The sequence below is a fragment of the Miscanthus floridulus genome, chromosome 13 (genome assembly GCF_019320115.1).
Source record: "Miscanthus floridulus cultivar M001 chromosome 13, ASM1932011v1, whole genome shotgun sequence".
Lineage (NCBI taxonomy): Eukaryota > Viridiplantae > Streptophyta > Magnoliopsida > Poales > Poaceae > Miscanthus > Miscanthus floridulus.
In genome coordinates this window covers 9550019-9577448 of record NC_089592.1, presented here as the reverse complement: position 1 = coordinate 9577448, position 27430 = coordinate 9550019, and the positions used below count along the sequence as shown (strand labels likewise).

The following is a 27430-nucleotide window of genomic DNA, read 5'->3' as shown; positions in this document are numbered from 1 at the left end:
ATTTTGCCCTTATTTTTTCAACTTTGTGATTTTGCCCTTGTTATTTCAAAACGAACCATCCGTTTGCCCCTGGTTTAGATGTCTGTTAGATGGACATGGAATAAATGAATTAAAAAATCAAAATCCCTGCAAACAGAGGCAAAAAGACCATGTTGCCCCTCATCTTATCTTCAACCTCCTGCTCGTCCAGCCACTCCAGCCACAGGCAAACCGCAAGGGTCGGGGATAGATTGAGCGGGGGTGCATGCTTCTCCTCCGGAGTGGTCAGTTCAGCTTAGCAAGCATCGCGGGGCGTCGGCCGGTCCCAGCCGCGGGGCGCGTTGCGCAGGGGACGGTGGCGCCTGGCTACGGTGCGCGGCGCTCGCCCACGACCGCGGCGTGCGCAGGGCAGCAGCGGTGCCCGACCGCGACGCTCGGGTCAAGGCATGGGGCGGCGGCGGCGCCTGGCCGCGGGTCGCGGCGCTCGCAGGGCCCCGGCATGCGCAGGGCGGCGGCAGCGCCTGGTCGCGGGGCGCAATGCTTGTAGGGCTGCAGCACTCGCTCTTTAGCGCGGCGCGCGCAGGACAGCAGCGGCGCCCGGCCACGATGCTTGGGTCAAGGCGCGGGGCAGCGGCAGTGCCTGGCCGCGGTGCCCGCCCACGAGCACGTCGCGCGGGGCTTGGTGCGGGGGCGTGCGGGTGCCGCGCGGCTCGACGCAAGGCACGCAAGACGGCAGCCGAACGCGGGGTGTGGGTCATCTCTAGGAACGCCGGGGATATATAGCCTTGGTGGGTGGGTTGGAAACAGAGTGGAGACTGGAGCGAGCGCGGCGTACGAGATGCTCTTTTCTGGGGACTGCCATGCCGTAGGCCGTATAGCCATATCGCTATACCATGTCTGCCTATGCGGTGTGCAAATGGTTTGCGCCTTCGCGGCCGTGTTTTGGGCTTGTTTTCTTGTGATATTTCCAGTGCTCGGAGATGTTGCTGCGTTGGATTGGACGCAAGTAATAATAAGTGCAAACCACTGTACTACCGTACCAATAGACGAAACGTCATCAACCTTACCCCTCGTGCACGTGGCCACGGCCAAGCTGCTACAGGGCGCACGCGCAGGCGCCAGACTGGCACTCGCGTACGCTTGCTCTTCCCCGTAGCACCGCAAGGATGGCCACGCCGGCACCTTGCTTCACGGCTCATCGGGAATGGCCGACGACTTTCTGTCTTGCTCTGACAGCTTGCCCTTGAGCGTTCCGCACGGCTATAGGTACAACCTCCTGGTCTTCCTGCAGAGATAGATTGTGACACGGTTGAATATTTTGAATATTTATCAATATTAAATCTGAGTTCAAATAATTGCAAGTTGTGCCAAATATGTTTGACCAAATTTAATTAATTGTCAGCATACAATAAAAAAGTCTAATTCCAAATCAAATCACAATTAGGCATAACAAACAGGGGCAAAATTACATGGGCATTCATGTCTTTTGTACAAAGTTTAACACCGTTAGAGGTGGGTGACGGAGCAGGGGCAAACTGGTGCTTCGTGAATGGCACAGTAGGGGTAAATTCACAAAGTCAAAAAAATAGGGGCAAAATCACAATTTCGATACAAAACAAGGGTACAAACGCAAGAGCCCCTAAAATATATATTGTCCATACAGTAATTTCATGACACATCACAACACAATAAATAACATAGATATAAAGATGGTGTCCAAATGTTCAGCACATTCATAGGATACAGGCTATATATATAGATGATGTCCAAATGTTCCGGCATCAATACATTCAAAGCATTACCATCTCATCTCAGCGGTTCAAGTTTCAGCCACGATGACTTAAATACCAGCATGCATCATTGAGTCATATAGTTAAAACCAAAGCTAACAGATGGGAGCCTCCTACTAGTTAATGTGCAAAAGCACAACACTACAAAAGAAACCACCACCACATCTACATGTTAAGCATGAATAAGAGAAAGAAACCATCTTTTTCTTATTCAACCAATAGTAAACTGCTTCGCCAGCCATCCTTCACTACCTGTAAGTTCAACAAAGTCTTAAGCAAAGGCATATATTTTTAAAAAGATAACAAAACAAGCACTAGTATTTACAAAATGCTGGAAGAAAACATGAGTAGTTTGGATAAACTAGTGAATTCTACATTTCGCACAACAAGAAGTGAACAATGCTAGTTTTTGTAATAGACATACTTGGGAAAGCAACACCATATTAATTATTTTAAGACAGCCAACAAATGAAACTAGCAAAAGCTTAAAAACCTTGTGCATGTCTTCTGATGATATCTCACCTATTGAAGTCAAAATGCAACACCTGCATGTCTTCTGATATCTCAGCGTGCGCGGCTCCATAGGATGAAGTCTACAAGCAAAAAAAAAAGGTTCCTGATTATTCAAACCCTAGACTAAAATTATGGCAAAAAAATTGTCCAAAGTTTTAAAACCTTGTGCAATCTAAATGCTATTGTATTTGCTCATCTAAAGTAATAATAATATAGAAGCATTTGCTCTGTACAACTAGACATGGACATTTGATGCAAACAAGATACAGACAGCAACATCATTCTTCAAACAATATGCATCACTGTGTATTGGGTGCATAAGCATGACTGAACTACAGCCTAGCTTCAAAAAATTGTGTACTAGCCAACTACTAAAAAAGGATAGTACAGATTTTCAGCATGTATTGCTCTGGTCAAAAAATCAAGACTAGTCGTTTAACAAAATTCAGTCCACAACCAGCAGCTATAGCAATATCAAAGTAAATTTAATCCATCAATAAACTTAGAAACAACTGTGCTTTAGCACAGTGGAGACAGCTTAGTACCTTTCATCTCTAGCAATATCCTGTGTTGCAAGCATGATTGCATATGGGATTATGCATCACAAACTGCTTTATCCTTCATGCTACCTGATAAAAAGATTGTGAACCCATGAATGTAAATTAATAACATCAATTAAATCAGATAGATATTGCACTATAATCAGGTTAAAGGAACTAGACAAAACTGTAATAAGGAAAGAACTATATGACAATGACCAAACTAAGACTAAGTTCATTCAATCAAAGAACAGAGATTAACTCTCAAGTCACAAGCCAGTTTGATTTACACACAATGCCATCTACTGAGAAACAACAAGGATTATCCTCTGACCAATGAGTTCATCATTTCCTATTTCCTAAGTTACAGAAATTATTTCACACAGAACCACAGAACAACAGTGACATGCTTAAACAAGTTGCTTACCTACTCCTTTCGACAAAAGTATTCCAAGTTTGGCTCTAATACTTCCAATGCTACACAAAGATGAAACTGTGTCAGGCTTCATAGGCATAGGATTGCAATGAAGTGTACAAAATTATAGGCACAATACATTATCTTTTACACTTTCAGGAGTAGAGGACCTAAGTACATTACCTTCCATTTGGTCATTGGCAATCCAGTTCCGATATAGTATCCTGTGTATTGGGTACAGAAGCATGACTACTGAACAACGGCCTAGCTTTGCAGGTGAAAAAAAATCCTAGAGAAGCTAGGTGGCTATTACAGAAGCATGACTGAAATACGGCCTAGCTTTGAAAGTTGTCATAAAACATAGTTTTGCAATTCAGTTAACCAAATCAACTTGGATAATTCCTGGCCGATAAAAACATGCTTTAAAATGTTGGTATTTGGTAAAAAAAATGTATTAGTCAAATACTGAAAATAAGATTGTACAGATTTTTCAACATGTATTGCTCTAGTAAAAAAATCAGCACTAGTTATATTAACAAAATTCAATCCACATCCTACAGCATACACATGGTATTAGATCATATATGTTCTGAATACACATAACCAAATAACTTAAATTAGGGTTCGTTCTCAAATTTGCACAAAATGGAAGAGAAGGAACATGCATACCTGGCTTGTGTTGTGGGTGCTTGTCGTTGGCAAAGGGCTCACCTCGGCCACTGGAAGGAGGCTACACTCGGAGCTGCAACTGCCCTGATGTGGTTGCGCTTGGAGCTACAGATCTGGACGTCGGGCTGAGAAGGGGCTGCAAATCCACCATGCTCGGGAGGGCCCGCATGCCGTGAGGGCTGTGCTCGGGAGGGGCGGCGCACCGTGAGGGACGCGCCCAGGAGGGCCGTGTCCGAGAGGGGCGGTGCGCTGGGGGGAGGCGCGCCCAGAGAGCCATGCCTGGGAGGGGCCGCGCGCTGAGAGGGCCACGCCTGGGAGAGGGACGGCGCGCCTGGAGGGCCGCACCCGCGCGTCGGCCGCACGACGAGAGGGCTGCGTCCGAGCGTCGGGAGGGGAAGCAGCAGAGCTGGGTGACGAGAAGAGAGCTGGCGACGGATGGGTGGAGGAGGGTTGCGGGGATGAATGCGGACTAGAGGATAAGAGGCTTCAGTGGGGTTGTGGGGATTTAAGTTTAGGATTTTTTTTAAATATGTTTGCTCTTCAGAAGGCGCCAACGTGAAAGCTAGAGCAACTAAGTGTGGAAGAGGGCAACGTGAGGTAATTGATCGGCAGCAACTAAGTGAAGGCCAAAAGGAAACGAGAGCTCAGGAAGCAATAGCGGCAAAAGCGATATCTTAGATGGGGTGGGGGGGCCTTCACCTACCACGCCCTTATATAGCCCTCGGACGGACGCTTCAACTTCTACACTCAACTGTCACGTCTACTCATCAACGCAACGGTTCCAAAGCCACCGCAGCAAATCAGAAAAGGACACGTCATAGCGAACGGGTTCTGACACAGTGCGTTCCAGGGGGGAAGGGGGGAAGCCTCCGCGGGAGCCTCCGCAGCTCAACATCAGTGAGAAAATCGAGGGTTATGACCCGCCTGCATCAGACCATACCCTCAAGGGGGAACTGTTGGGACTTGGATACATGAGCCGCGGAGGTTGTGCCCCGCTCTAACCAGAAAAGGCTAATGCTGGGGTCCCGAGGGGAGCCTTCGCCCGCGCCCCATGGCCTAGCGAAGGTACAAGGACGACGACGAAGGTTCCTGGAGACATCAACCTAAAGTAGGGTATGAGGCGAAGGTGACAGGATAATGGCGGAGGTCCCTGATGATGCAAGCGTGAAGTAGGGCGAGAGAGGAGGCTCCCCCGACGAAGGCTTGTCGGAATATGAGGAAGGCCGCCGTCGACTGGGCAGAACCTTCCAATGGGGCCCAGGTCCTGGATAGCAAATGGGCCTTCGATGGGCGTCGGTTGGAGTCCATGAAGCGAGGCGGTGGCCAAAAGAGAAGCCCCAAGATAGCCTTGTAGGAGTTTACTTATACAAGGATATTCAAGGAATATGCCTTAGCTGTCATAAAGGCAAAGATGTAAAGTGGAACCCCTGTGAATAGTGCCCTATAAACGGGGAACCAAACCATATGTAAAGAGTTAGTTGAGTTACATTTATGAAACCCTAATTGCCTCCAGGCCCACACACATCAGCTTGGCATTCTAGCCTCCGCCTCGGCGAAGGCTCAATCCTATCCACCTCGCTGGGATCCGTAACCCCAACACTCATACAAGATTTCGCATGCACATGCTGTCAATACTAAAAAAAATAAGTACTCAAATTGTTGGGGTAACTTTTATTATCTGTTCACAAGTCATCACATCACAAACTCTAGAATCGGTCTCATCATGAACACAACATTGTATCTACAGACAACAGAGCTCAAACAATGCTATTGAGGAGTGGCTAGTTTCTTTGCATAAAGTTCTCATAGTCAGACAGTTAAAGGGAAACTTCAGTTTAATACCACAACTACAATTCTTATAACTCATGTCTTTCCTGAATTAGACATAGATCACTTCTAATGCAAAATTCATGCTATCCAATACACTATTTCTCGTTAGTCAAGGGATACTAAATTCCATGGCAGTTAATTATCCCATTTGTGTTCCCATCTGAATTTACCTTCTCTGCTTCTTATTGATACCATCAGTTATAAATTTCCGTGTCACTCAAGTTTGAACATAGATGAACAAAGCTAATAATATCCAGACCTTAATTGATAACGAAGGGAAATCCAAGCTCTAAATACAATCATCCTACACACCTGCTCCACACAAGGACCAAAGTAGCATCTCCGGTACCCTGAACAAGATACATAATTTTTAGGAAGCAGCCACACCAAGAAACAAAAGGCTAAACAAACAATCAAGAGTATCTGAAACAATTGCTTGGCACTTACCCCATGTGCATAAATCTTTCCAGCTGTGACATCTAAATCATAGGCTTTCACTCAAGGACCTCTGGCATGGTCGGAAAGTGCATGAACCTGGAGGCATAGGCCAACCAAACGTCCATCGAAACACAATATTTTTAGCACAGCCAACGAAAGGACCATCAGATGAGGCACAATCAGCGGAGACCTTTGTGGGTGCCCTTGCTGCTCCAGCTGCAGCTAGATGCCCAGAGCCAACAGTCGTGCCGACGCCTACTCCTCCACAGTCCGCAGGCATGCCAAGAGCAGCTACATCCACCCTAGCACGATCTTCTCCACCATCGGGCGTGCGGATCTCCGACATCTCGCGGGCGAGTGGATCTGGGCAGCCCCAGCTTGCCGCAGGTGCTACCGCCACCGCTGCCCACGGGAGCACGGGTCCTGACCACTGCAGCTGCTGCCACGGGCATGGCCGCGCGGCGGCCTTGCCCAGCCCCCGCCCAACGCTGCTGCCGCTCCGCCCAGGGGCGAGCGCACGCAGGGGCTGCCGCCGGCGCAGGAAGCACGTGCAAGCCACTGCTGCCACGCTGTGAGCACGCCCGACCTCTCGATTTTTTTTCGGAAACAAAAGAAGTGCTGGGCGTGTGGGATGGTGCGGTGTGCGACTGTGCGTTGAAGCAAAAGAAGTGCTGGGCGTGTGGGATGGTGCGTTGAGGCTTCCCTGGCCGCCGAGGGCGCACGGGGTGCGGGGTGGTGCGGTGTGCGACTGTGCGTTGAAGCAAGCCTGGATGATCCAAATAATGTTGGCCATCGGATCCAGTCGAAGCCTTTGAGAGAGCTTTAGCAGCCATTGATTTTAATGATGTTAAAATACTGGGTACAAAATCTTTTTGCACAATGGTTGGACTATCTCAGCGGGGGACGCAATCTTGGGTGTACCAAGCCTTATTTTGAGTGTTCCCTTGTAGTAGAGATATATAGAATATCTTCACCATCTATATATAGAACATTGTGATTGCTGTAGGACACGCATACCTACACACAGAAACTCCACCAAATATACACCGTGATTGCTGTGATGGAGGGAAGAATGGCTACTGTAGTTGTGATGCTTATCCTCGGATGTTTCGTGGCTCTCTCACAATGTAAGTGCACATCATAAAATCTGTTGAACTAATAGCAATTTTCTGGAATTTTGAAAGATATTTTCTAGTATATATATATATAAAGAGACCCTTGTGCTAGCTCTTCTAAATATTTATACCCCTCTCTCTATATGCTTGACGCGTTATTCATCTTATATAACAATTAACTACTGTGCAGCCGGCAATTACTAATAAGTCCTTTTAGATAATGGAAAAGTATTATGATCGACTTCATCCTCCAAAAAGAGAGGAAGCAGACAAAAGGTTGTTACATTTTAACATCACAGAGAACAATTAATAATTAGCATTATGGATGAATGTGATCAGTAAATGTCCATTTGTCAAGTGATAATAAATATGAGATTGCCAAGATGTTCTTAGCTTAATGGGTCAATTTAGCCTTTCATTCTCTATATGTACTGTCGGTTACTTTGGAACTACTAGGCTCCAACAAATTAATTCAGCTCCACGGAGTAAGGATCCCAAACATCCTAAATCCATGTAGTAGAAATATATTTTCCACGAGTCTAGTGGCCAAATTCGTGTATTTAGTAGTCCCATAGAGCTCCTTAAGGAGTGTTTTTTTTAAGAAGAAAGCATATATGTCAAGGAGTTCCCGTTTTCCAGCAATCAACCACTTTCTGTTTCGGTATTTCTCCTCCCGCTTCAACTACTGCCCACGTGCCTGCAATCCTCTCCGGTGGCATTGGTATTGGTATCCACTGAAGCCCTTGGATCGCGTAATGGATCCACTAGGCGCACAGGGACTAGCCGGTCACGGCATCTTCGGTATCACGTGTCAGTGAGAAGAAGGCGACACCATGATCTTCGACGCATGTGTGGTACCAACACGGGCGTCGCATCTAAAGGGCTTTTCCTTGAGACATGCTCCTCGGTTCTACTTGAGGAGCTTTGCAAAGAGCCAAAGCGCAGGGCAGCACTGCTGGAAACGCACATTGTCGTGCCAGCGAAATAATCGATAGGAAAATTAGCATACTGACAGGAACATAATCCTCTAACAACGTACCAACAGAGCTAGTCACGAGAGTTTAATAGAAAGTTACCAATAGAGCTAGTCACGAGAGTTTAACATAGGGTTATGCTAAATTTCCGGGAGAGGGGGAGCCGACCGACGGACGCCCCCTCCCCGGGCGATCTCTTAGATCATTCGAGGGCTCGGGGGCTATACCCATCGGGTACGCTCGCGCGCACCCTCTGAAAGGAGTCGGGGAAGAGCCCGAGCACGCTCGGGGCCACTGCTCGGGGCTCGAGGCTCACTAAGGCCCTGGACTGCCGAGCGACGGCAGCCCGAGCCTGTCTCCAACCTAGCGCATATCCGAACTAGTGCTCAAGTAACGAATCGACGTCCCAAGCCATGGGCAACCAGCCAGGCGACCGGCACCCGGGCGGTACGGAGATGCCGTGTCGTCCGGCTGTTCAACGGGCGGGAGGCCCTGTCGGCGACTCCTTCGACAGGGTCCCGCAACCAGCGTGATACAACAAGACAACGAACTCCAACAGCTCCAGGGGCAAAGGGCTCTAGGGCCCACTCGTCAGCCCCTCTAGGCAGGGGCTCCTTGCTAGCCAAGGAAGCCTCAACAAGGTTCACCCAAGGGGGGCCACGCCGCAGCAGATAGCTCCTGACGATCAAGAGCCAGACGGTGGCACCGGCGTCAGGAGGCGGTTGCGGCTCTGTCGACTCCTCCCTACGCGACAAAGAGGGGGTGCATCAACGCCGCGGCAGCACTAAAGCCCAAAGCCGCAGGACTTTGCACCGTTAAGTTGGCACATCCTACCTGAAAGCCAGCTTGTATTGTTGTACATTTTCTTTAATAATTAACTCCAGCTGCAAGGGTTGTATGGGTGAATGTTGAAAGATTCGTCGGTTGCGCTCTTTTGAAACATTCAGAAAAAAACTGTTAATCCATTGAAATCTCGCCGTCGTCTTTCTGGATTAGAATAATGACTTATTGATGCTAATTCCTGCGATGAGCTTTTTACTAATAGTGGAAGGAATTGGTTTTACTTTTGTCCCTGTGCTGTGTGTTACCGTCGTAATCAAGTCAAGGGTCTCGACGAGATATGACTGAGTATGGCATGTTTGTGCTAGCCGCCTGCCAGTCGTGCAGACTGTACTGCTTCTTCCATGGGTTGCAATAGTCAATCATGGTGGGTTGCGATAGTCAATGATAGTTACTATTAATGGCAGGGGCGGATGCAGTTTTATACGTAGAAAAACCGTACGGTTGGACTCCGGACCGGAAATCGCAATCGCTGCCGCGTCCGCGCATGAGCCCTAGCTTTCTCCTGTGTTGCCCGCGTGCCCCCGTCGGCCGTCGGTGATCGGAGCCCTCACTCCTAGAGCTCTGCTGCCCTAGTTTCTAGCCTCCAAGATCGACCGACCCCCGTTGGAGCAATGGAGCCTCGAGGCCTGGGGAGCGTCCACGCTGCTGTTCTTAGGCCAGTCTCAATGGGGATTTCATAGAGTTTTATGAGTATTAAATATACTGACATGGCACTCTCTGGATGAAGAGAGAGAAGATAAAAGTTTCATGGGGGTAGAGATAGTTTCATGGGAATAAAACTCTTCTGCACTGTTTCCAAAATATAGGTGTGTTGGAAACTGGGAGATGAAACCCCCACCGAGACTGGCCTTAGATCTCAGGTATTGACGGCTGCCACTTTTTAATCAGATCATCGATCTATCAACTATCATGCATCCATGTCGCAGTTGTTTGGCGTCTTTCCCGATCTTCTCTACAAGCCACACAAGACGAGAGCTACTTATCATCAATTGCTAGTTTTTTTTATTTATTTATTTTTAGCATGGATGACTCGTGACCACAGAAATATGGCAAGTAGAAAGTGTACAGAAATCTACTTCTCCACGGTGAACCTTTACTGGAATAGACTGTTCACAGCTTCCTGCACTCGTCCTTCAATTCCAAAAAGCTTATTTAAAAAAAAGATGGCAAAAGCTTTGCCGCAGGTTTTATTCCACGATAGAAAAGAAAAAAAAAAGAGATTTACATGCCGGCCAAGACTCTTGGGAACGCTACTCCAACCAAGAGAAAACTACTAGTAGCACCGAAAAATCCGAAAAGACTAATGAGCGCCAAGCCTTCCGGCAAAGGGAAAAAAAACAGATACACAACACAATAACTCTGCCACTGGTAGTATGCTACTCCGAAGCTGCACTTGTCCCTGATGCCATGGCCATTCCATACTGCATAATATCATCTTTACAGAGGACGGCAACCTGATGAGGATTAAGCGCTTTTTGTTGAAATTGCCTTCTATTTCTCTCCTTCTATATATTCCACCAAAAATAGATGAAGATCCCGTCCAGTACGGTTATTTACCAAAATTTAAATGGATTATATCAAAATCCTAGATTAGCCACTGATTAATAGTATGCTTTGAAACATACTTGCCTACCTGATATTGATGAAGTTTTGAATTTCCTGAGAAAGTCTGGCCGTTCGTTCTTATGTCTGGTTCATTTTCACGGTCAAGCAATTATTCCGGTGTTGTGATTTTGCTGTTCTACGGTCTATGCGTTTCCGCGCTGAAGTCCAGCACTCGGTCCAGTGTAGAATATCTTGATATCACCGGATCAATTGCAGCTCTGTTCAGCCGTTGGTGTGCACGTCCTCAGCAGCCAGCAGACAAAGCCAACAGCAGCTGATTATATTACAACACATGCCGTGCATTTTTCTTCTTGACGTGGTGTTGTCCAGCTACAGTGAATAATCATTCAATCATTGATTAGCTGAACTTTGATATACTAGATTAATTCCTTTTGATTTGAACTAGTGCTCCCGGTTGAAGTTTCTGGCATCTGATTTCCTCTATTCTTAGTTGTAGCTTATTGCTCTTTTCCCTAGCACTTATTTCTCTCGTGTCATCTAAATTTTTGTTTCCGCTACGTTTAAAAAATTCCTAATAATTCCTAGGGTCAATATATCACGAGTTGGCAGGTGTGACCTTGACAGTTAGAAGAGAGTCACGTTAGGTTGAATTTAGGATATAGGTCAAGTTCTTAACACCCCTCTTCTGGTCGTCTGCTCGGTCCTTTAGCATGGCTGGATGTTGAAAGATTTGTCAGTTGCGCTCTTTTTAAACGTTCCACCAAAAATAAACCATTAATCCGTTGAAATCTCGCCGTCGTCTTTCTTTCTGGATTAGAATAATGACTTATTGATGCTAATTCGTGCGATGAGCGTTTTACTAATAGTGGAAAGATTTGGTTTTCCTTGATGAGTATGACATGCTTGTGCTAGCCGCCTGCTAGTCGTGCATACTGCTGTACTGCTTCCATGGGTTGCAATAGTCAATCATGGGTTGCCATAGTCAGTGATATTTACTATTACATTAATAGTACGCTTTGAAACATGCATGCCTACCTGATATTGCTGGCCGCATTGTTTGAGATGGCCGTCCACCTTCTATAAATGTGGTGGGGGTGTCGAAGCTTATTACTGTGGTGGTAGCGATCCACCCGCACCGGAACCCAAACCACACTTTGCTCCTGCTGTCCATGGCAGACAGTGCCATGGAGAGCAGACAGCGCCTCTGCCTGCTTGCTCTTCTGAACTTGGCCATCGTCTTCCAGTTGTTCACATACACTACAAGTAGTAGCTCCAACACAGACAACGACGACCTCCGCATCCTCCTGTCGTTCAGATCCTTGATAACAAAAGACCCTTCCAGTGCACTGTCATCCTGGAACGCCGACGGCAACGGCAGCACCTCCAGTGGCACTGGCAGCCATGGATCATTCTGTGGATGGACCGGGGTGACATGCAGCGGCCACCGCCGGAGCCTTGGCCGTCATGTCACCGCCTTGCGTCTGAGAGGCCTTGGCCTCATCGGCACCATGTCACCACACCTAGGTAATCTCACCCACCTTCGTGTGCTTGATTTGTCAGACAACAAGCTTGAAGGCAACATCCCTCCTGCCCTTGCCAACTGCTTGGCACTCCATGAGCTTAACCTGAGCACCAATTTCATGACTGGCATTATTCCTTCCGCCATGAGTCACTTGTCAAAGCTTGTTGTTTTCGACATAAGCAAAAACTATATCTCGGGCCTCGTCCCTTGTTCATTCGCAAACCTCACCGCAATAACTACGTTCAGTATTTTTGATAACCATGTGCATGGGAAGCTCCCACCATGGCTGGGGAACTTGACCAGGCTAACATATTTGAGCTTTGCTGCGAACATGATGAGTGGCCATGTCCCACCAGCTTTGTCAAAGCTAGCTTACCTTGAACAGCTACATATAGAGGGAAACAATCTACAAGGTTCCATCCATCCATCGTTGTTTAACATGTCGCGTCTTGAGGTCTTCAACGTCGGCTCAAACCAGCTGTCAGGTTCTCTGCCTCAAGATTTGGGCTTTACACTCCACAATCTAAGGGAATTTTGTGTATTCTACAACAGCTTTGAAGGGCAAATTCCAGCTTCCCTGGCGAATATATCCATGCTTGAAAGGTACGTCCTCCATGGAAACAAATTCCGTGGCCGAATTCCACCAAACGCTGGTGTGAATGGCCGTTTGACGGTGTTTGAAGTGGGTAAAAATGAGCTCCAAGCTACAGAGCCAAGGGACTGGGATTTCCTAACTTCCTTGTTTAACTGCAGCAACTTGTGGGACTTCAATATTCAACTTAATAACCTTTCTGGTGTTCTTCCAAGCGCAATCGGTAATCTCTCACAAGAGCTTCAATACTTTTACTTGGGAGGAAACAAAATTTCTGGGCATATACCAGCTGGAATAGGAAGGTATTACAAACTCAGAACACTAGATTTCGCAGATAACCTCTTCACAGGAACCATACCTTCGGATATCGGAAAACTCTACAACCTCCACAAACTTTGGCTATATCAGAATAGACTACATGGGGAGATTCCATCATCGTTAGGCAACATCACACAACTGAACTTGTTTATTTTATCTACCAATCATCTCGAAGGTAGAATTCCAACAACTCTTGGCAATCTTAGCATGTTAAACTCCTTTGATATCTCCAATAATCTCCTTAGCGGACCAATCCCACAAGACATCATCAGCATTTCGTCCCTAACTGAAATGTTTGACCTCTCCAACAATGCATTAAGCGGTCGCATTCCTCAGCAGATCAGGCAGTTGGTCAATATCGGCAAAATTGATCTCTCATCAAATAGATTATCAGGATACATTCCAAGAGCACTTGGTAGTTGCCTTGAGTTGCAGTTCTTGTACTTACAGGGCAATCTTCTAGAAGGACAAATCCCAGAAGACCTCAGTACGCTACGAGGTTTACAAGTGTTGGATCTTTCTGCCAACAAATTGTCCGGACCCATCCCTGAACTCCTCGAGAGCTTTAAGGGTCTAATGATGCTAAACCTTTCATTCAATCAGTTATCTGGTCCGGTGCCAAATAAGGGAATTTTCACTAATGCAAGTGCTGTATCACTCACAGGCAACAGTGCATTGTGTGGAGGCCCTCTGTTCCTTCATTTACCAGCATGCCAACCATTGTCTCCAAATAGCCTTGCACGACATCCACTGCTGCACAAATTGATCATTTCTATTGTGGGAGGATTTTTCTTTCTTCTTGTTTGCATTTCTGCCTGCTACTATGTTAAGAAGCTAAGAACAAACCCAGCAAGTGCTAATCGAGATCATGGTAACACATTTATGAGAGTGATATATCAGAGGATTTCATATGCTGAGTTGTATGTGGCAACAAATTCATTCTCTGCACAAAATTTGATGGGTCGTGGGAATTTCAGTAGTGTATATAAAGGAACATTGGCAAGTGGGGAACATTCAAGTAGTGTAGCAGTGAAGGTTCTTGATCTCCGACGACAAGGAAGCAGTGCATCTTTCATTTCTGAGTGCAATATACTGAAAATGATTCGGCATCGGAAACTAATCAAGGTTATAACTGTGTGTGATAGTTTAGACCACAATGGTGATCAATTTAGGGCACTTGTGTTGGAATTTATCTCCAATGGAAGCCTAGATAAGTGGTTACATCCAACCACAGAAAACTCCGATGGGGACAACCTTGGAATGTTAAGCCTTGTGCGCAGGTTAAGCATTGCACTTGATGTTGCCGAGGCACTGGAGTATCTTCACCATCATACTTACCCTTCTATTGTGCACTGCGATATTAAACCAAGTAACATCCTTCTGGATGATGATATGACTGCACATGTCGGTGATTTCGGTTTAGCAAAGGTGATGAGTGTAGAAGCGAGTGGTCAATCCTTAGCTGAAGGTATCTCAGTTGGAATCAAAGGCACAATTGGGTATGTTGCACCAGGTATGTAAGTATCATGCATAGTTTCAAGTTCATATTTCTATCATATATAATTGTTGTGCTACTTGTTTCAGTTGAGAAATGCGAAGTTTACACATATGCCAGAAAGTGCATAATTCTTAACTGAGACTACATTTGTTAAACCTATCTGTTGATGTAGTATACTACAGAGCTAATTCATAGTCTCTTTTATTTGATAGAGTATGGCATGGGAACAAAAATTTCTACAGAAGGCGATGTGTTCAGCTATGGTGTACTATTGCTGGAGATTTTGACAGGTAGAAGACCAACTGACGCATCAATTCATGATGCTACAAGTCTGCCCAAGTTTGTCGAGAAGTCCTATCCTGATAAGCTATTGGAATTGATGGACAATAGCATGCCACAAAATGGAATAAACACCCAGGAGATAATACATTTTTTCGTTGCTCCGGTTTCAAGACTCGGTTTAGCTTGTTGTAGAGACTCTCCAATGCAAAGAATGAACATGGGTGAAGTGGTGAAGGAATTGGGTGCCATAAAGAAGGCCTATGAGTCTAGATTTAATCAAATGCAAGTGCCTAGCATGCAAGCATCTGTTACAGCTCCACTCATCTAGTTACAGGTGCCAATTTAATACTAGCACGCAGTGGTGGCTTAAGACTTCGTTCATCTATTTATAGGGTGTTTCGTTAGAGGAATAAGCTGGTCCATCATCTTCTCACTTCTCACATTTTTTGTTTAGTTTGTGGAATAGAATGAGTCGATCCATCATCATCTCATTCGTCACAAGCTAATAATTAGTACTAGTATGAGGAATTAAAGTCATTCCACCATTTGAAGAATGGACTCATGATGCACCACCTCACATAGAACTGAATGATTCTAGAAAACCAAACATTGTATTATGGAGCATCCTTATGTAACATTTGTGGCCATGTTCCACTGGCACAAAAATAGTGTTTTTCTCATCCTAATTTTGTTAATTGGACTTTGACACTATTCATTCCATGATCACATTATTGAGGACATTGGAAGTCTCACTACTATAGAATCGACATTCACTGCTGGTACCATCACTGCCGGATTTAAGTGAACCGGCAGTAAAGCCACTTCAGTGTCGGTTCAGGGCTTGAAAATCAGAAAATGATTGGGGGTGGCCAAGAACCGGTAGTGAAAGGCCACATCCCTGCCGGTTTGTGGCTGGAACCTGCAGTGAGCGGACGGTGACATATCACTGCCGGTTCAAGCCAAGAACCGACAGTGATGGGGTGCTATCACTGTCGGTTTGTTCCTTCACCCGACAGTGATGGTTGTGGAGAGGAAATTGAACATCCAACATTACAAATCAAGGGATTGGAGGTGATGAATCTGCAACCTATACTATACCCAACCATTCAATTGTTGATGTTCTTTCATTGTTTCAGATGCGTTTTGGATTGGTTCCAGAATATTGGATCTTGCCACATGTCCAATATTTTAAGGTTGATCGTTGAATTCGGCATAAAGACTACACTCTGGCTTCGTTGTTCAACAAGACCATATTCATCGGCGGCATCAAGCAAAGCCACTAAAGAAGAGGACAACGGAAGAATCCGAATAAAATATTTTATTTTTTCACATGTAATTTGGAAAGGTACCGTACCGAGTTTTTTTTTATAATTCCCCGTTTTTGAAAAAAGCAACATTATGCAAGTAGCTTTCAAGGTAAATCCACAGACATAATTTTGTTTTTTAAATAAATATAATTATTTTAAAACTAGTATTCCCTCCATCTTAAAATAAGTTTTCATCTCACACTACGTGGAGTCAACTAAGCTCAATTTGGGCTGGATTTATAAAAAAACAATATCATCGTTTGTATTGTCAAATAGGTTTACTATAAAAAAATATGACCCTAATAATACTTATTTGGTATCATAAATTTTAGTATTATTTTTGTATATGTTTGGTCAAAATTGAGATTGTTTGACTCCATAAAATATATGACGTGATTAATCTAATAATACTTATTTGGTATCGTAAATTTTAGTATTATTTTTGTATATGTTTGGTCAACGTTGAGATTGTTTGATTCCTCAAAATAATACTTATTTGGTATCCTAAACTTTAAGACGGATGAAGTACACAAATTTTCAAAGTTGGAGAGGTTCCATTGGTTTTTTTTCATTAAAGCGTCAATTATCCATACGAAGGTAAATAAAAGAGAAGACAACTCGGTGGGCCGGTGGGTCCAGAGATAGCCGGATGCTGCGTTGCTTCGAGAAGGAACGAACACCTTGCACTTTCCATTGCTGCGCTGTGTTCTGTACTTCTGTGTAGCTTTTGATCTCTATCTGAAATCTGAAATGGAAAAAAAATAGAAAAAAAAAGACGAGGAGGAAAGCAAGCCCCAATCATCACACGCCGAATAACGCCGGAACCCGGAATATAATAACGTGGCATATTAAAATTAAAATATATATGCAGACAGGGAGGGGTGACACGACACGAGCTTTCCTCTGCTCTTCTCCTTTCTTCGTCTGAAATCTCCCCATCGTTTTCTTCATGTCGTTTTGGGTCACTTCTGGCACAGGTTCAATAATTCCTCATCGTAACGTATTCAAAATTGAATTTGCAACATGATTGGATCAGTACCAGCATGGCAATTTTGCAGCTGCAAACGAACAGTTTCTCTGAGTAACTAGATCACCAAATCTAGGGCATGTTCGGCTGGTATTAAAGCCGGCTGAAACTATTTTGTTGTGAGAGAAAAATACTGTAGATTAAGTCAGCTGATAAGTTCAAGCGAAAATTAGCCGCAGAATTCTTGTGAGAAGAACACACCAGTTTCTCTTTCACAAGAACTCAACACAGATCAAGTATTTGCAGTTGCAGGCTTGCAGCACAGTCAGGAGGGTCTGCTCTTGAGACATACTAACATTCTGAACCAAGCTTTACATCAGTTTACCGTGCTTTGGTCGCCAATCGGCTACAAACGATTTGGCAACACCTACTCAATTTCCTCCGACTGACAGGAAGAACTGAAGATTCAAGCGTCGAAACTCTTCGTCAGACAAAACCATGCTTCACTTTCTCGACTATCTCTACCTGTAAGAAGGCAACTCTCCTGCAGGGAGCTCCCAGTTGTCGTTCTCCTGGTCATCAGAGGCCTGCTCCTTCAGCCCCTGGTCATCGTTGAAAGGATATGGGCCGTTGAAGTGCCTGCAGTGGAACGATCGGGCTCAGGAGTCAGTCAGGAGTTTTCTACATTGTTGGTACAGCGCAATTGAACTCTCGAGGAACTTTGGAATTGCCGAAAACAATTATCTCCCCAGAAAGGGGAGATGTCCTTGATGATAGATTTCACATAATTCAGTATTAAGCTTGCTGAACGTTCCCACAGTGGGTATTTGATTAGGCATTTCCTTGCAGTTGGACATGCCAGGGATGCACACTCATGTATTCATGATCAAGAATAACACCCCGCTTTTCAGAAAAGCGATCAAAGAATTATACGGATGACCACAATATTATGATGATGGTCTGTCAAACAGCCTAAATACCAAAGACAAAAATAGGACCATTTCACATGTGCAACTATTTCCATTCAGAAAAGATCTGTAGTGACATAATCTAGCTGTCCCACTACCTTCAGGATCATGACTATTAGTAATCGACTGGTAGGCATCCTAATGCCTGACGAATTTGGCAATCAAACTACTATTGTTGTCAGATATATGATCACATAGCATCTTAATGTACAACAACTTGCGCACACACATGTAGGTCAAATCACTCGCTAACACTCGCTACTATAGGAGACGGCTGCTGCCGCAGAGGTGGCAGCGGCCATGGTGGTGGCGATGGTGCCCGCCAGCGAAGAGGAAGAGGGGTGTGATGTTTGTAAAAGGCCCTAGTTGGTGGGCCGGATGGGCTTGAGGTTCCTCTACTCCCCATGCTGGCCCTTTAGCAGCCAGTCCACATCCGCAGGGCCGTAGACAGCTGGAGTAGAATTTTAGGTTGGAAAAAGTCGACCCCACTCAACTTTCGCGGTGGTCTGATTTACCTCCCTGATCTATAAAACCGGTTGTTTGACCCCCTTCAACTTTCAAAACCGTTTATTTTTGCACCCTAGCGGTTTTGCTCACGTGGTGCCATGTAGAGGGAGGTAAATCGGACTATTTAAAAGTTTCTACTAACACCAAAATGAATCCATCAAGATTCAAACAATTTCAAGCTACGCACATAAGATAGAGCATGATTTTTAAAAAAATCAAAACTAGTTTCATAATTTTCCAAGCTAAAACAAAATTTCTATGAATTTTCTAAGAGTAAGCCAAATTTTATGATTTTTAATTGCATTATTTTTCATATAAAAATGTTTGGATATTTTTTTGAATTTTTTTACTAATTTTTTGGATATATTTTAAAAAATATATATACTTCTAGTACGATTTACCTCCCTGAACTTTTAACTAGTCCGATTTACCTCCTGAACTTTTAACTATTCCGATTTACCTCCCTGAACTTTTAACTAGTCCGATTCACCTCCCTCTGACGTGGCACCACGCTAGCAAAACTATCGTCCAAAACCGGCTAGGGTGCAAAAACAACACGGTTTTGAAAGTTGAAGGGGGTCAAACAACCGGTTTTATAGACCAGGGAGGTAAATTGGACCACCGCAAAAGTTGAGGGGGTCGAAAAGACTTTTTCCTTTTAGGTTCCACTCAACAACAACAACAAAAACTAGAATTTTAGGCCTGTTTTAGAACGTGAGATTTTTTTTAATCCCACGATTTTCACATGAAATTGAACTGATTTCTCTAAAATTTTTGTATGATTACTGTATTTGAAACAGGCCCTTAAGGATATCACTTTGTGTACCAAAATGGGCTATCTAAATGGATGTCAACTGTATGTTATAGATCGTTTTGATGTGTGTGCCAGGATGAGTTGCCAACTTTCTTAATTTTGCTCAAGATTATAGTAAAATACACAATATCAAACTAGATTCTTTAGATACATCATGAAAGATATTTTGATAATTTACTTGTATGAATGATACTTTAGATGTTAATTTTTTTATGAACTTAGTTAAAGTCAAAGACTTAGAACAAAACTAAAATGACACTACTACAGGATTGATTAATGGAGCCGAGCATTGCAACCGCCTCCAATCAAAGGTCTCCGTTAATGCGGACTAACGGAGGCGGTTGCTTTGCCCGTCTCGGTTAATCTATTAACGGAGGTGGGCGTCTTAAGAGGCTCACCTCCGTTGCATTAATCGAAGCGGGCGTAAACCCAAAAACTAACACTACCACTACACCACACACTAATTCATGCCTATATATAATATGCTATCTTTTTATATCAATATTTCGTAATCTTATATAGAATATTTTAGCTACTAAATGAACTCAAATGAAAAAACTTTTAACTACAAAGTTTTAAATCTTATCAAGTACTACAACTTTGGTATAGGATATATCTCCACCAGACATAGTTTGAAAAATTCAAAAAATTGAGTCGCAAAACCTGTGAATTTCAAACACATATTTGAGACTCCAGTGACTTTAAAAAAAACTTGTCAATATCAAACATGTAGATCAGGTCGGCCACTACAACTTCGGTATTAACTATGTGAACATTGGAGATCATTTAGGAATTCTAAATTTTAAATTTCAAAATCTATAAACTTTGAACACGACCCGGTCCAAAAAAGCACGGCACTAGCACGGCACAGGCACGTAGTCCATAGTGCCAGTGCCGGCACGGGCACAATCTAGGGTCGTGCCTGGGCCGCAGGTCCGGCCTGCAGTGCTGGCACGGGCACGACACAGTTAATGGGCCAGCACGACGCGGCCCGTTAGATTTCAGCCGTTGGATGTCCTCGAATAAACTAAAGCCGTTGGATTCATTATATTATATAAACATGAAACCCTCACTTCTCTCCCCATTTTCTTTTCTCGTCTTCCTCTCTTCCCGATGGCGCGATGCCTCCCCATTTCCGTATCTTCTCCCGCGGCCGGCGCGGCACCTCGCGTCCGCCGTGCCTCCCTCTCTCTCCCTCCCGATGGTGGCACCTCATGTCCTCCCATGCCTCCCTCTCTCCCACAGCCTCTCAACCCTCTCCCTCCCGGCCTCGGTGTGACGGCCTCGCCGCGAGGAGCTGGAGGCTCCCTCTCGCATGGCGCGTGGTGGCCTGTTGAAAGGTCCTTGTGTGGTTTTGGTAATTGAGTGACAACCTAGGTGGACTAATTGTGTTTATGTGAGATACACAGATGATTAGTCCACAAGTACATGTGTGTGAGCAACATATGCCCTGAAGGTGAAAATGGCTTGGAGATGTTGGAAAGCTCACACATATGATGATGAAGGAGCTCATTGCAAATGAGACATGACATTGAGTCATATGATCAAGGTAGAGAAGATCAAGACATGACTTGGCTTGATGGACCGGTTGCAAGTGTGAAGGGCAAGTTGGAGGCTTTGGAGCGATGGACCGCGTGGCGGTGAAGCTTAAGCAAGACTTGGCGCTGATGAACGAAGGCAACGGTGAAAAGCAAGTAAAGTCAAGATCGATGGGCCAATATGATCACGTGATGGTATGAAGTGGATCATATCATTATTGATCGTGTTGGTGCATGTGTTGTATCGACATTGGAGGAGATGGAATGGAATGCGTAAGGCAAAGGTATAACCTAGGGCATTTCATTTCACCGGTCATAGGTGTGTAGAGAAGTTTATGACTGGGTTTAGGATAGATGGCCGTGCTATCAAGAGGGGCAAACTTGTTTGCATATCGGTCATCTAGTGCCACTCGAGTGATCTAACTTTGCATCGTCGCTAGGATTGAGTGGCATGGCAAGTTGAGTGGCTAATCCTTTGGAAAATGATTGTGAAAATGCTAACACACATATACATGGTGGTGTACACTTGGTGGTGTTGGCACATTTACAAAGGAGATGAAGTTGGGGTTGATGTGGATCAACTCGGCGATGAAACAGATGCGAGAAGGGTTAGAAACTCCACCGGTGGAGTGTCCATCCGTAGAGTGCGGACAGTCCGACGGTGCCACCGGCGCTCTATACAGAAAAGATAGGGTCTCATAGAGTGGACCGGACGCTGGTCACGTGGTGACCGGACGCTAGGGTCCTGCGTCCGGTCAGTGGCGGTAGAGAGCGTGCAGGCGTCGGTCTTCGACCGGATGCTGGCGCTGAAAGTGACCGGACACTGGCTGGGTGAGTCCGGTCAGGCTGACATACGATGACGTAGGCGACACAGAGAAGGTGGAGAAGGATCGGATGCTGATGCTGGGTCCGATCATGACTAATCGGGCGCGTCCGGTCGCAGCTGGTACCTTACTGGAAATGACCGGACGCTGGGGTTGCTGCGTCATGTCACTTTGAGCAGTTGCGTCCGGTCATCACTTGACCGTTGAGATCAAGCGACTGAGGTTGAACTGAGGCAACATGTGGCGAGCATCCGTTGACCGGATGTTGAGGTCCTGCGTCCTATCGATACGACCGGAGCGTCCGGTCGTCTCGAAATTTGCCCAGTGAAGGGGTAATGGCTAGTTTAGCCCATGGGGCTATAAATAGAAGGATGTCACGGCCATGGCGGGGAGAGAGCACCTCGAGGGACTTTGTGTCCATGCTTGAGAGTGCTTGGGAGCCCTCCACCTCACATATGCTTGATAGTGATCATTTGATTGTGCGAGAGAGCGATTCTAGTACGATTGCATCGTGAGGTTGCATCGAGTGGCATTAGGTGATCGAGTTGCAAGCCGGCAGTGCTTGTTACTCTTGGAGGTTGCCACCTCCTAGACGGCTTGGTGGTGGTCTCCGTCGAAGCCCGCAAGAAGCTTGCGCGGTGCTCCGGAGAAGAGCTTTGTGAGGGGCATTGTGCTCGCCCCGCGAGAGCCACGAAGAGCAACTCTAGTAAAGCGTGTCATTGAGCTACCCTCACTTTTAGGGTAGGTTCTTGCGGTGCCCGACGTGCAGGCTTGACGGGTGATGCCAATTAGCCGCCGAACCACCAAGTGAGCGGTCGACACAACGGAGACTAGCGTGTTGGCAAGCACGTGAACCTCGGGAGAAAAATCACCGTGTCAACCTTGTTCTTCCCGTTGGTTTGCAATCCCCTTTTTACAAGCTTGTATTTATATTTCATATACATTGTGTTTGTGCAGTTGCTCTTGTAATTAGTTAGCTTGTGTAGCTTACTAGTTACCTTCTTGCTTGTGTAGCATAGAAGTAGCTCCCTTGCGTGGCTAATTTGGTTTGTGTAACCTTGTTAGTCACATTGCTTAATTTATGTAGCTAAGTAATTGCGCTCTTTAATTTAGCATTGGTTGCCTTGTTATTGAGCATTGCTAGTGAGCTTAGGTGACTTTGTGCTTTTGCTTACTAGCTTGTGTAGGAGCTTCCTTGTTGCTTGAAGTACTAGTGGCATAGGTTTGTGTGACCTTGCTTCTAGAATTGGTTAGGTGAGCTCTAACTAGTCCAACACCTTTGTTGCTTAATTAGTATCTTTGGAAGGTGCTAAAGAACATAAATAAATGGGTGTAGTCTTGGCTAGACCGATAGTTTTAATTCCGCACTTGTTTTGATTAGCCGACGTGATTAATTTTAGAAAGGACCACTACTGGAAACTTAAAATTCCCTATCGGTTCAAGACAATCTGACAGGAAAATTGTATATTTCTGTCGGTTACCTATTAACCGACAAAAAAATAACGAAATCGACAGAATAAATATAATTTTACTGTCGGTTTTCCAGCTACCGACGGAAAAATATACAGTTTTTCTGTGTGTTTTGGTGACACCGACGGGAAAATTCATTTTGACGAGCGGGCCTGGGCTGCGTTGGCCTTTCAGCCGGCCCAACAGCGGGCAGGTTATGCCGCGGCATATAAAAGCGGTGCCCCAAACCCTAGCGCCACACTCTGTCTCTCTTCCTCTCCCACCCGTTCGCCGCCTCCTGCACTTCGTGAGACCGCGACGGCGGGAGATCCGGTTCTCGGCTTGCTCGCCCCGCGACGGCGCGACCCCCAAGCGGCGGCGCCTCCTCCGGTCACCAAGCTACGGCGCCTCCTCCTGCCACCAAGCAGCGGCGCCCTCCCCATTGGCCCCCAAGTGTTGGCGCGTAAGGCTAGGGCGGCGGCGGCGGCGGATCTGACTCCCTCGCGCGGCCCCAAGCAGCGGCGTCCCCGGTACGAGCGGCGTCCTTGGTACGTGCGGCGACGATCCTGCTACCTCGCGGCCCCAAGCAGCAGCGGCGCCCCTGCCCCCGGATCTGACTCCGACGACGGCAGATCGGGCACCCTCACCTCGTCTCCACCTCGTTTTGGGGCTACGGTGGCGGATCCGGCTACCTCGCGTGCTCTCCATGTTCCTGGTCAAGCCAACACTAGCTCCACGCTCGAGGAATGCTGTGGTGCCGTGCGTCCAGCAGCTCCCCTCCGGTTGTCCGGCGTTGGCTTTTCATGCTGCAGGTTCTAAATCTCGTCTCTCCCAATCTCATATCTCCAATTTTTTGTATGCATATATCCACACAGAAACCAGCCAAAAACCTCCCGATTTTTGTAGTGTTATGAAATATATATTTGTATATCTCCACACAGAAACCAGCCGGAAACGAGATCCTTCTCCACTCTGAACTGAAAATCAATCTAGCTGATAGATTAATGCAATGCAAACACAGTTGTAGCATGAATGTATGTGTTGTCATTTATTCTCATAATTTATTGGCCTGATGAGTTACTGAGTCCTGATTGTGTATTCAACATAATACTATGTGTGGCTATCAAAGTTGTTTTTCTTTCTCCAGCCTATGCATAATTTTGTGTTCTGTAGGGAGAAGTAAGGAACTGAAAAACTTGAGTTATACTGAGTGGTGTAAAGGTGCACTTGATAATACTGTCAGCACACTACAGTCTCTCCCATCGGCCTAGTTTTTATACCATAAGCAGCATATGTTTCATGCAATGGGTGTTTTAGATTTTGGTAAATTAACATTGGTGTTTTCTGTTTGGTCAGTATGAAGGAATTGGAAAGGCCAACCTTTGACATGCTATCTTTGACATATCATACATTTGCATTACAGGTAAGAAACAACCAAAATGAGCTTTCTGAGGCATGTATTTGTTCTATGCAGTGGATCTTCACTATATACTGAATCAGGGCAAATAAGAGCAGCAGCAAAAAATTCTGCATATGGGCCTGAATTTGTCCAAGCTGCTATCTGTTGATAAAAAAGTAAGTTAACTGGACAGCCATACTCTTTCTTTAATTTATCTAGCTATGTCTTTGCATAGTCCAAAGCATTTCAATCAAACCTATATTACCTAGTTAAGAATACTCATATGTAATTTGTTTCAGATTGAGAAATAGAAAACTTTAGAGAGTTAATTAAGTTCTTTTTTTCTATCTCTATGGAGACAAATGAATAAGCTTGGACCAAATTGGATATGGAAATCTCTTTCAATCCTTAATGAGTCGGTCTCATATGTGCTGCAAAATAGAGGAATTGCCCCACCCATGACACAGCTCACAACGGCCTAGCATAATCTAGGGACTGATTTCCTGCAGGTAGCTGTCTGTGCTAGTGTTCCATGTTCCCCTCACTTTTAGTCTACTGCTGAACTGGAGCTTGAATCCCTTTACTGAATTCAGACCTGCTAAAATAGTTCTTGACAAATTCCACCCTTTTGTATGTTCCTTTATTTACTGCATAAGTGAACTCTGCATATAGGTTACAATGTTAGTCAGACCTGGTAAAATGAACTCTTGCTTTCTCTTTTACAGATTCCATCTTATAGTAAATTTGTTTATATAACCGAGTTCTCAAGCACTATTTTAGGTTGGCTTCTGAGTGTAAGTTTGTTAAATGCCTTCAAATTCAACACTACTTTTATCCTTTGTTGTTGTTATCTCTTTCTATTGGCTAAGTTAGTATTTCTGTTAAATTAGTTGATAATTTGTATGTGTCCCAAGATTTAGTTTTGCTCCATTAATTAGTCATTGTCTTGCATAGAGAAAACTGGAATAAGAGTAGCCGCAGAACTGAGGTGTTACTTAGTTGTTTTTCCATAAATCACTTTCACTTGAGCATTTACTTGTACTTGAGAAGTGGAACATTTGTTCCACGGCAAGCTAGTCACAACCTAGTAAGTAGTAACCCTCATCAAGTGACTAAACTCAAGGACTGAACCAATGATACATATTCCACTATTCCAGCATACCACTGACTGCAAATGCAACCTTGGGTTCTACCCTAAACAACCTTGGGTTCTGAGTGTATGCTTTGATAGATCTATGGTACAACTACAAGTACACCTTGGGATGGACAATTGGTGGTACATTTTTATTTATGTATGGCTAATTGGTAGTACATGCCGAAGGAAAATAATCTCTTTGCTTCCGTCTGGAATGTGTTTACCTACTGGTTGTTGTTAGCATCTGGAAGATTACTACTACTACCTGTAGCAATCTAACTAATATTTCTCTTCATATATGTATAGGCCACTGGTTCTTCTCATGTTGGCTCGGAATCGACCAATGATGACAATGCCACATATGGCCACGATGAAGACAATCTCAATGCCGCATACAGAGCTGCATTGGAAACACTGAACCAAAACCATGCATGAAGGTGGGAGTCATCGCAAACAATAATGCCATTTTGTGTTTGTAGAAGCTGCTGGTAGTTGCCACTTCTAACCTTTAAATAGTAAAGGTGCAGCCAACAAGTTGATGCCAGTTTTTGGGAAAGACAATCAACTAGTTGATGCTTTTGTGAAATTATTATTTATGTAGCTGTGGATGCAAGACCTATGGACATCTTAATTATGTAGCTGTGGATGCAAGACCTATGGGCATCTTAATTTGTGGCTGTTGATGCCAACCGTAGGCATCTAATCTATATGTATGGCATGTGAATAATGACAAATTGATGCAATATATTTGTGTTCTAGCTTAAAACCTTATAGAATCAGATGTCATGTTTGTGCCTATATTGTTATCATGAATATCGTATGAAATTATAAATAAATGAGGTGCTTCTGTGGCCTGGTGACTACAATTATTTTCTGTCGGTATGTTGTAATTATACAGTTGGGAGGGGATGATAGGAAAACTGTAATTCTCCTGTCGTGGCTCCGTCGATAGAAAAACCAATATTTCCTGCCGGTAGGAGTTTATTTTTCTGTCGGTTTAACACCGACAGAAAATTTTATTCCCTGTCGGTACACATATTTTCCATGTCGTCATTTACCGACAGAAGCAAAAATTCTAAACTTGGCGACCCATAATTTTCCTATCGACGCCCACCGACAAGAAAAATAGTAAACCGACAGTAAAATAATACCACCGACAGAAAAAAGTTATTCCCCTGTCGCTTTAGTTCTGTCGGAATTTTCCTGTCGGTATACCGACAAAAAAATTATTTTTAATTTTCCTTGTCGGTTTTTTGCTTTTTCTGTCGGTTTTTTACCGATAGAAAATTTTTGGTTTTCAGTAGTGGACTATTCACCCCCTCTAGTCCGCCATCTCGACCTTACACCTGTACGCGGGGAGCCAACTCGCTCGCGCGTGGTGGCCTTGGCGCGTGGTGGCGGCACGGCGTGCTCACCATGGGCTGAGGAGCTCGGCTTGACGATGCGACTGCTGGGCCGCCGGGCCGTTGTGCCCATCGGCACGGCACGGTTGAGTCCCCGTAGTGCCGTACCTGGGTCAAGGGTTGGGCACGGTGACACAACACGGCACGGCACGATAGTGCCGTCGTGCCCCGTAGTGCCATGCCTCACCGTGCTAGTGCCGTGTCAGGCCTGGGCGGCCCGTTAGGACATGTATACT

General features: G+C 45.1%; 1 protein-coding gene and 2 long non-coding RNA genes across 3 annotated transcripts; 2 read left to right on the top strand and 1 right to left on the bottom strand.

The window, feature by feature from the left end:
- Nucleotides 1-2293: 2293 nt before the first annotated feature.
- Nucleotides 2294-3508, bottom strand: LOC136499273 (uncharacterized). Its single transcript, XR_010769971.1, has 4 exons — nt 3420-3508; nt 3249-3298; nt 2828-2911; nt 2294-2362 (listed from the first exon to the last, which is right to left on the bottom strand). It is a non-coding gene; the product is annotated as an uncharacterized lncRNA (long non-coding RNA).
- Nucleotides 3509-11840: 8332 nt separating this feature from the next.
- On the top strand, nt 11841-15412 carry LOC136499421 (probable LRR receptor-like serine/threonine-protein kinase At3g47570). The gene is made up of 2 exons (XM_066495083.1): nt 11841-14616; nt 14814-15412. Exons 1-2 carry the CDS (start codon nt 11841-11843, stop codon nt 15209-15211), a joined length of 3174 nt encoding a protein of 1057 aa, XP_066351180.1. The 3' UTR covers nt 15212-15412.
- Nucleotides 15413-23534: 8122 nt separating this feature from the next.
- LOC136501413 (uncharacterized) lies at nt 23535-26502 on the top strand. Its single transcript, XR_010770269.1, has 3 exons — nt 23535-24069; nt 24732-24832; nt 26098-26502. It is a non-coding gene; the product is annotated as an uncharacterized lncRNA (long non-coding RNA).
- Nucleotides 26503-27430: the final 928 nt, after the last annotated feature.